Source organism: Vicia villosa, unplaced genomic scaffold (assembly GCF_029867415.1).
Source record: "Vicia villosa cultivar HV-30 ecotype Madison, WI unplaced genomic scaffold, Vvil1.0 ctg.000365F_1_1_3, whole genome shotgun sequence".
In the NCBI taxonomy this organism is placed as follows: domain Eukaryota; kingdom Viridiplantae; phylum Streptophyta; class Magnoliopsida; order Fabales; family Fabaceae; genus Vicia; species Vicia villosa.
The window spans coordinates 37,360-47,518 of record NW_026705167.1 but is presented as its reverse complement, the minus strand read 5'-3'; the positions used below and the strand labels follow the sequence as shown (position 1 = coordinate 47,518).

The following is a 10,159-nucleotide window of genomic DNA, read 5'->3' as shown; positions in this document are numbered from 1 at the left end:
ACCCGCACATCCAATGAAAGGACTACATACCCTCCTTATGGTATGGATAGCCCATTCAAACAAAAACTTAAAGAACAAGAAAGACAATCTTAGGGTAAGTGCTCTTAAATGCTTGCTCCATATTCAAACTTTCAAATTACTTCTCACACCTCTTTTTCAAATCAATTCAGAAGGCTACGCTTATTTACAAGCTAAAGTCCTTATTCGAAACTTTTCTAAACACACACGACACTTCAAATATTTTAAAAACAAAAAGTGAGCTAAGAAATTAAGAGCCTATGGATAACCATGGATACAAAGGGTGCTTGCACCTTCCCTTTGTATAACCTACCCCCCGAACTCAAAGTCTTTTAAAAAGGTTTTTTCTGTTCTTTTAGCCTTTCTATATATTGGATAAAATAAAAGTCGGTGGCGACTCTTGCTATCCGCAACATTTCAAAAATTCAGTTCTCCCACCGTATTACACTGGGTGATGGTAATAATAAATATTTTCATGCCTCTTTAAAAGCTAAAAACAAGGTGAAGGCCCTGACCAGTTCGCATACTGAGAATGATACAGAGCTTGAAAATAAGGATGAGATTGAAGAAGAGATCCTCAAGTTTTACAAGAGCATCACGGGGACTGCTAATACAAACCTGGATGGGATTGACATTTCAGTTCTGAGGAATGATCCTCAATTAACTAATGCTCAAAGAGACTCTTTGATTGGCCCAGTGTGAGAGGAGGAGATTGAGAAAGCAATGAGGAGTATTGGTGACCTAAAGGCTTCTGGTCCTGATGGTTATGGTGTTTACTTCTTTAAGACCTCCTTGAATATGGTTAAGTCTGATGTGATTAGAGTTGTCCAAGATTTCTTCACAAATGGTAGAATGTACAAAGCCGTGAACTGCACTCTAGTATCTCTTATTCCCAAGAGCAAGGATCCAAAGAAGATTAGAGACTACAGGCCAATATCTTGTTGTAGTACTCTTTACAAAATTGTGTCTAAAATTCTGGCTAAGAGGATGGCAAAGGTCTTACATAGCATAGTGGATCAGAATCAAGTTGCTTTTGTGCCTGGCCAAATTATCCACAATCATATTCTGTTGACTTATGAGATATTAAAGGGTTACAATAGGAAGGGTGGTACTCCAAGGGTGATGATGCAGGTTGATATCCAAAAATCTTACGACACGATTGATTGGAAAGCTATGGAGTGTATGCTGAAAGAAGTTGGTTTCCCTAGGCAGTTTGTGAAGTGGATAATGGTGGTTGTCACTACAGTGTCTTACAAGTTTAATATTAATGGGGAGCATAGTGAGGTTATGGTGGTAAAGAGGGGGCTTAGACAAGGAGATCCCATATCTCCTCTTCTCTTTGTCATAGTCATGGAATATTTGAATAGAGGGCTGAAGAAAATGCAAGAGAATCATGACTTTAATTACCATGCTAAGTGTAAGAGAGTTAGTTTAACCTATTTGTGTTTTGCAGATGACTTGCTCCTCTTCACAAGAGGTGATGTTGGCTCAGTTGATTTGATGTTGCAGGCCTTTGAAAATTTTCCTAATGTGACTGGCCTCAAGGTTAACCCTTCCAAATGTAAGATCTACTTTGGTAGGGTTGATATGGACACGAAGGAGACTATCTTGCATATGACCATATTTGAAGAAGGGAAGTTTCTCTTTAGATATCTTGGGATCCCTATGACAGGTAGCATACTAGCCAAAAAGGAGTATGATAAGCTGATTGAAAACACTATGAGTAGAGTTAAGCATTGGAGCTTTCAATTGCTTAGCTATGTTGGTCATTTACAATTACTCAGGAGTACCATCTTTTATATTATGAATTACTGGATGCAGGCTCTTCCTTTTTCTAAAGTTGTGATTCATAGGATTGATTCTATATGTAGAAGCTTTCTGTGGACAGGTCAGAATGAGAAGAGTAGAAAAAGCCCAATTCCTTGGAAAACAGTTTGCAACCCTAAAAAGTATGGTGGCTTGAGCTTGATTAATTTACAAACCTGGAATAATACTGTGATGGCTAAGCTTCTTTGGAACTTGAGTGGTAAGGTTGATAACCTTTGGGTGAAGTGGGTTCATGCCTATTATATAAAGAATAAGTTGTTGATGGAGATGAATGTGAAGGACAATTTCTCTTGGGTTATGAAGGCTATTTTGCTGCAGTGAGAGAATGTGAGTAATCTGGATATTTGAAATAGTGTTGATCAACTCAAAATGAAGCTGTTCTACCAAGCTTTGCATCATAATCAGAACAGTGTGTCATGGAGAGCTTTGATGAATGGTAACTTAGCTAGACCGAGGGCGATTTTCCAACTGTGGATTGCTTGTCACAGTAGATTACCAACGAAAAGTATACTGGTGAAATGGGGCATGATTGATCACAATACGTGTAATTTTTGTAATGCTGAGGAAACTCAAAAACACTTATTATTTGAGTGTAAAGTTATGAATAATGCTTGGAGGAAAGTGCTGCAATGGATTAATGTGGACCAAGCTCCTCTTGAGTGGAATCAGGAAATGACTTGGCTGGTTGATAATTGCAAAGGTAAAAGTAAAAAAGCTGATATTCTCAAACTGGCTGCCACTGAATCTATATATGAGATTTGGAAAATATAGAAATGACAAGAGTTTTGGGAATAGAATACAAGACGGGAAAATAGAAGATAGAGTAATAGACATAATAGTGTATAGGGGGTGGCATAATAGGAATATGAGAGATTACCTGGCAAGTTTGATGATGTAGTAGCTAGGTTGAGTTTTTGTTTTTTGTCTTCTTGTCTTTTTTTATTGTGTTTGGCTGGATCCTAGAGATTGCCTTGTATAGCTTATTTTTTAATTAATCAAAGTTTTATTGATTAAAAAAACATTAATAATAAGTAAGCTTTGCATCAATACTTTCAGCACGCTCCTTCTATATCATTTTACTTTTCTTATTCAAAACAAAAGCTTACAATTAATATCAGAGCTCTTTTCTTAAGGGACATGTCAAATGAATATAGAATCAAGTTTTTTAAAAGTTACTCCTCCTCTCTTTGATGGGGACAACAATGATCTTTGGGCAGTAAGAATGGAGTCTTACCTTGAAGTGTTAGACCTTTGGGAAGTTGTAGAAGAGGACTATGAAGTGTTTCTACTGTCGAATATTCCTACTATGGCTCAGATAAAATATCACAAGGAGAAAAGAAAACAAGGAAGACAAAGGCAAAATCGTGTCTTTTTTCTAGTGTTTCATAATCAGTTTTCACTAGAATCATGACCATCAAAACACCAAAAGTTATGTGAAATAATTTGAAAGAAGAATATGCAGCAGATGAAAGAATTTTAGGCATGCAAATTCTGAATTTTATGGGAGAATTTGAACTCCAAAGAATGAAAGTTTCTGAGACGATAAAAAATTACTCAGACAAATTGTTTTCCATTGCAAATAAAGTTAGATTACTCGATACTAACTTTGTTGATTCCATAATTGTAGATTTTTTAGTGATTTAGTGCTAGAAAGATATGAGACATATCTAGCCTCTTTAGAGAACATGGAGGATCTTTTGTAAGACCGCTTTAGTATAAGTCATACATGTCTTGCAAGCCCGAAATAAAAGAAGGTTCATGAGGCAAGATCCTATGGTTGAAGGTGCTTTACCATCTAAGAGCCACCATCAAACTCTATGAAGAACCGTCCAACAAGTAGTGAAAATGTTGCAAATAGTTACGACAAAGGAAAGGGTAAAAAGAAAAGTTACCCATCTTGTCAACACTGTGTAAAAATGGGTCCCCTACCATTTAAATATTGGATAAGGACTAATGCAAAGTGCAATGAGACGGGTCATGAAGATGTGATTTGTAGAGAGAAAATTCAACAAGTTGCAATTGCAGCAGAAAATGCATACCATGACTGATAATCCACATTTTGTGAGTTATTACATATCCTAATCGTTGTTTTTAGCTAGTTGATTTATCATTTGGTAGTTATTTTATTGCATTTTATCTATTTTAATAGTAACTTTCATGGAGCACAATAGGTGCTCTCTTTTGTAGATTTGATGTATTTGTTGCATGTTTCTAGGTTAATTTTGATGACTGAGGCAATACAGTCGGGAATAGCCACTACTACAAATAACGCTTCTAACGTCGGACGTGAAATGCGTTTTACCTTGACAATAGAAGCGAGGTAAATAAGGTTGTCATAAAAAGTAAAGCCTTAACACCTCGGTGATTAAAACATCGAGGTAAAGGTTTATTATCGCATGGGTTTGAAACCCAGTTTCTGCACTTTTATTCTTTACAAAAACTAGCACCTTTTTTATCTCGGTTTATCATAAAAACCGAGGGATCCTTAATTTTTTTTATAAATAAGTCTTGTTACAGTGTTTACCATAATATTACATTTTTTAAATAAAACTCGTTATAATGTTTATCCAGAATATTACATTAATTGTCCATGAAGATCATATGTTGGATCTTTAATTCCTTGATATTCTGGGCAAGATCAAATATTAGAAAACTCTTTTCTCAAAACAAAACAAAACAAAACAAAACAAAAGGGTTTATTAAAGGATATTCTCTACGGATCTTGCATGTATTTGTTTCTGGTGAAAAAAGGGTAAGATAATTAATATTAATAATCAAAAATATTTTTTGTACAAATCAAAATTTAATAAAACAAACCTTGAACCCAGATGATTTTCTGCTCCTGCAATCCATCGTAGAGAGATTTTCCTAATTTCCTTAGGTTTCAAGCGCTTCATATGTTTCATTTAGATTTTCAATATCGTAAGAGAACTTATATAATAGAAGTCCCTTAGATTTCATGCGGATCACTAATGGTGGATTCTTGAGTGTTGATAACCTTTAAATGGACGACAAAGATTTTTTTAAGGTCGTTGATTGAAAACAGGGAAAAAGACACTTAACTATCATCTCGGTTTTTAAAACAACTTAGGGGTTAGAGTAAAAAAAAAGTTACAAAAATGGTTACATTATTTATTTTGAATATTATAAATACATTGTATTGAATATTTAGCCGTTTGCTATCTATGAAACTTTACTGTTGAAATGAGGAGAATTACTGTTGAAATGAGAGATGGAACAATTTGAGGTAAAGTTTCAATACAATGTTTAGGACGGGTAGTTGAGGACAACACAATATTTTGATAACATCTTCTCCCGATTTTTAAAGTTTTGCATCCAACTCAATCGAACCCTTCAAAGAATATTAACAACAGTAACTCTTCTATTTCGTTCTGGTTTTGTCCAAGACTTATCAGACGCCTAACATTATGCTATAAATTATGTAACCAAACCATTGTAAATCTTAAACATGACTTCTTAACTTTAGATATGCTATAATCATATCTCTTATTTTATATTTTTACATGATATTACACGTTTACAGAATATATTAAAAAGAACTACATAATTTTTTCAAAATTAAGAAATGAGTATACAAAAATTGAACTAGTAACATGTGGTTAAGCGTACACAGTATTATATAATACAAAAAGTTGAATACCGTATTATTATTGTACTACACTTATATATTTATTTTTATTAATTAACTCAAAAAAGAATGATTATGAAATTTGTAACTTAAACGTAATTAGTTGTAGTATAAGATATAATAAGACGAGATGAAAAGTTATAAGAGATAGTAATTTATTTTTAGGATGACACAAGCATAATTCTAGCTTATTATAGGAGATGATAATAAGTTTTTTTAGAGTCACACATAGGTATAATTTTAACTTAAAAATCACATAAGTTTAGTTTATCTAGATATATAGACATAGCTAATAGGTAGATAGATTAATTTACAAAAGAAAAAGGAAAAATTATGAGTTTTGTAATTTAAGTTTACATGGATATAATAAGAGAAGAGATGGTAAGAATATTTTTTAGAGTGACTTACTAACTTAAAAATATAATTCTAGCATTACTATCTTTAAATTACATAATAGAGCCTATGTTTTTCGCTTCACGTCCACGTCCCCACTCCTATGTTGGAAGTTAAATTTTGTACCCCACTTCCCCCATATTCTGCTACAAATTGTCCTTCTTTATCATAATAACAGATTAACTGCTACCTCGTACGTCTTCTCTTCTGTTCTAGCCATAGTTACCATGAATGATCATCCAAAGTTGAGGATTAAGGTCCCCAACTCACCGGTGCCAACAACCATGCAGAAAAACTTTCACTTCTACTTCAAAGACAAAGCCATTGCTTGTGACATAGAAAATGTGAGCATAATGGCTAAGCCAAGGACATCATCACTTGGTTCAGTCTTCTCTAGTTTCCTTGGAAACAAGAGATTTTCACTTCCCAAATGTCCAATTAAAGAGAAGAAAAATGGGAAAGAGAGGCATGATATCACTGCAATGGCAATGCCAAATGAGTTTGAACCAAAACCGGATGTAACTGCATTATATCAGCTTCTTTTACTTGAGCAGGCATTGGAGAACGGTCAAAGAGGTGAAGGAAAGCAGAGCAGAATGGACAAGCAGCGTCTGAAAATTTTATTGGGTTTTCTAGAGAAGAGAAAAGAGTTGAATAGTTTCATTACATCCAAATGGAGGGCTAGTAAAATCAATATGTATAGTGTTGTAGCCCGGTTTGGACAAGTTAGAAGGAAGGTTAGTTCGTGGCATTTGGTCAGGATTCCCTCCAAATTTGGGGTTATTGGCCTCAAGTTGAAGATGATAAGGTCTCTTGGGAAAAAAAAAGTGACAAGGCAATTTATACATGAAAGTGATGATGAGGATAATGAGAGAGAACTGTGTAAAAAAAGGATTCTCATGGGACGAAGATGCAGACCCTTGTTTTCCCCTAGCCCGCGCTTCCTGAGTTATGATGAAGACAGGTTTCTCTTGCCAAAAATTTCTTCTTGACAAATGCATGGTGCCATACTGCCAATTCATTTAAATATGAATATCATCTAGAATATTACTTATCATTTAGCCTTTGCATAGGTTCCATTTTGTACTTCGCAACTAGGTACTGTTGCTAAATCATCATCACATTTTTTTTCTATTTTTTAAATTTTAAATTTTCTATTTTGTATTCAGAAGAAAAGATTTGTATAACTTCATCATGCCTATTACAAGAGAAATGTCACATTGATTTTTTCCATTGATCAAATACTTATAGACTCCAGCATTAGATGAATTGGACATAACACTTGTCTGTTCGGATTCATGTATAGTATAGAGATAAAGGCAAACAAAACAAAAGCTATGGAGATCCTAGCTAATACCGGTGCAGCTACATGAATACATACTTGTCTGAAAAACTATTCCTATTGAGTTGATAATTGCCACTCAGGGAATAACATGGTACAGGAACAGAAAGCAGCATCAAGTGTCACTGTCACAAATCACAATGTAACACGCTATTGGTGCTTCATTTAAAACCCAATTCAAATTTATGCCATACCGTTCAGATCACATCCTCAGTGGTTTCAAACCCAGTGAAGCTCGTATCCTGTTTGCTTCGGCAATCTCTGGATCTGGATGGTCAGTTCCGTCATCCTTCTTTTCCTTCTTTTCTTTCTTCTCCTTCTTCCTCTTTGGCTCCCCATCTTCAGCTCCATCTCCATGCCTTCTAGGACTAACGCTACTACGAGCATGTCTCTTCCTGTAGTCCCCACCATCATGTTCCTTGCGATCCCTGCTTCTACTTCGACTCCTTGAGTAGCTCCTTCTCCTACCACGGTCGCGATCTCTGTCTCTTCTCTCTCGCTCCCTGCCTTCTCTCTCACGGCCATAATCCTTTTCTTCCCTCACACGATATCGGTCTCTGTCTCTCTCCCTATCTCTGTCCCTTTCCTTTTCCCTATCTCTGTCTCTATCTCGGCCACGTCCACGCTCTCTGTCATAATCTCTATCATATTCTCTTTCATAGTCGCGATCCCTATGAAAAGGGTAACAAAAAATCAAATGATTAGTAAACTTCATAAGCCAATAAAGTATTTTGAAGTACAAAACAGCGCCAAGGATAAAATGCTGTATATCAATATATCAAATGCTTTTACCATTAGCCACAACTTTACCCTCGTTTAGATGTATGTGTATGCAATGCAGTTCTTAAAATGACACAACAATTGTCATTCACTCCCACAATGCCTTCCCGACAAGAAAGTAACAACTATCTCCTTTTCAGATATCTCAGTTACATATCTGATGGAATCACATACTACGATGCTGAAAGACGGGGAAATACTACATTTTTTGTAAATATTCAAGGACTGCAACGCTATGAAAGTTTCTGTCTATGTTCTTCCCAGTCTTGTAAATGTTTTATGTTTTCTTTTTTAAAAACTTCAGAAGGAAGATTTTCTCTCGCACTATAGTTTTGTTCTAGACTAATGAATTTTCTTTCGTTATATAAAAGCTTGGCATAAAATTTAAACTCTCTTGTAGATGTCCAGTAGACATAACTTGTAACCATCTGGAGAATTATTCGTATTAAACTCAGATTTAAAAAATAGGTAATGAGACAACCAAACATTTATTTAAGAAGGCAAATCTAATCCTAAAAATACATGACCATGATCATGAAGAATATTTACCAATGCAACATAGCTGTTTGACCCATCATACTTCTCAACTGCACACTGTCAGTGCAGAGAAACCTGGCAGGATCATTTAATTTTACTATAGGAAGCGGTTGTATACCACAAATGGATTTTAATGCCATAGTGGAAATAGAAGTATAACTTAGTTAAGTTATATATGCATATGTAGTGTGTGTGTGGTGTGAGAGCAGGGCTCTGTGCACATTCAAAAACAGCTTCCAATATAAATCCAACAGATACACTCATGCACAAAGTCAACTATGACCCAAAAAAGAAATTTAAAAGTACAAGTGAAAAGCTATTTAAATGACAACATTCATATCTACACAATTCATACGAAATTACGAAACATTTGCAAGGTGAGAACTTTGACCTGTGTCTATGACTTTCACGTCTTCTATCCCTATCTCTTTCCCTTGCAGGGCTTCTCCCACGATAATAATCCTACAAATCATTACAATCAAACCAATATATCATGACCACTTGCATTAATATCAAAAAACAAGATGAAAAGTAGTTTGCTTAAAAAAGCAAATCACCTTCTCATGGGTCTTCTCTTCAAGCTCATCGGCAGGTTGTTCATTATCCTCATTCTCCTCTTCCTCATCAAAATCCTCTTCAAGTGCACTTTGTCTAGGTTCTAATGAACCAAGAGATTCAAGAGTCCACCTACAGAAACAGATTAAAAATACTAAATTACTCCACACCACAAGTGCCCACTACTCAAAATACTAACAGACAGAACAAAAAGACAATACCTTTTCTTAATACGCGGCATAGCAATATCACAGGAATAATCCGTTGTGAGAAGTTCATCAATGACCTCATCAACATGCGTCAAACTAAACTCTGCAAAATCAAGAGCAACACAAAACCTTAACAAATAGGTAATAGATAATTACATTGCAAGTAGAATACAAAACACAACCATAATTTTTAGGTTACAATAATATTCGAAAACTTACGTCCGTCAGCTAATTTCCGCCTCAGTTTTCTATAATCATTATACAACGGTTCCAGGTAATGGTACACATCAGTATCAGATCCCGTAAGACGCAAATAGAACGCACCAAGTATCCTCACATACCTGCATTTCATTTTGAAAATGAAACATTAACAAATTAAGCTACTCAAGAAAAGTAGAATCCAAATCGAGTAAATTAATGTATTCATAATAAGCCTAGGGTTAAAGTGAATACTTGTAATCATCGTTTTTTATGAACTCGATGACGATTTCTTTCTCGGGCTGAATCTGGAGCATTTTCATGACGAGGCACATGAAGGGAGTGGGTTTGCGGTTGCCACCGTAGGTGCCGCCGAGGTGGTCGAGCTCCATGGCCTTGTCGACTAAGGTCTCCGCCGTTAAACCGAAGCATTGTTCCTTCCAATATGTGTTCTGGTAGATCTTTGAGCGGAGAATCTTCTCCACTAGGTTTTGAGGGTTTGTTCCTCTTATGCTCTTCGCTGCTGGATCCGTACGATTCGCCATGCTAGTGATTAATTGAAAGATGGGATTGGATTTCAAAAACCCTAAATCCTCTCCACGGGGGAGGAAGAATCAGAGCTGCATCAAAACGCAGTTGTTCGATTTTATA

The 10,159-nt window shown here is 35.5% G+C and overlaps 2 protein-coding genes across 2 annotated transcripts; one reads left to right on the top strand and one right to left on the bottom strand.

The window, feature by feature from the left end:
- The first annotated feature begins 2,214 nt into the window (after positions 1-2,214).
- Positions 2,215-2,616, top strand: LOC131627506 (uncharacterized). The gene has a single exon (XM_058898351.1). The coding sequence runs from the start codon at positions 2,215-2,217 to the stop codon at positions 2,614-2,616; it is 402 nt and encodes a 133-aa protein (XP_058754334.1).
- Positions 2,617-7,088: 4,472 nt separating this feature from the next.
- Positions 7,089-10,159, bottom strand: LOC131627518 (pre-mRNA-splicing factor 38-like). Its single transcript, XM_058898363.1, has 6 exons — positions 9,764-10,159; positions 9,530-9,651; positions 9,323-9,413; positions 9,104-9,233; positions 8,938-9,008; positions 7,089-7,900 (listed from the first exon to the last, which is right to left on the bottom strand). The coding sequence occupies exons 1-6, from the start codon at positions 10,051-10,053 to the stop codon at positions 7,432-7,434; spliced, it is 1,173 nt and encodes a 390-aa protein (XP_058754346.1). The 5' UTR covers positions 10,054-10,159; the 3' UTR covers positions 7,089-7,431.

Excerpts from the sequence above, each read along its gene's own strand:
- LOC131627506 (XM_058898351.1), top strand. The coding sequence starts at position 2,215 with ATGAAGCTGTTCTACCAAGCTTTGCATCATAATCAGAACAGTGTGTCA.
- LOC131627518 (XM_058898363.1), bottom strand. The coding sequence starts at position 10,053 with ATGGCGAATCGTACGGATCCAGCAGCGAAGAGCATAAGAGGAACAAAC. Across the intron at positions 9,009-9,103 it reads AAGAGAAGACCCATGAGAAG|GATTATTATCGTGGGAGAAG; the intron begins GTGATTTGCTTT and ends AATGATTTGTAG. Across the intron at positions 7,901-8,937 it reads CGTGAAAGTCATAGACACAG|GGATCGCGACTATGAAAGAG; the intron begins GTCAAAGTTCTC and ends CCCTTTTCATAG.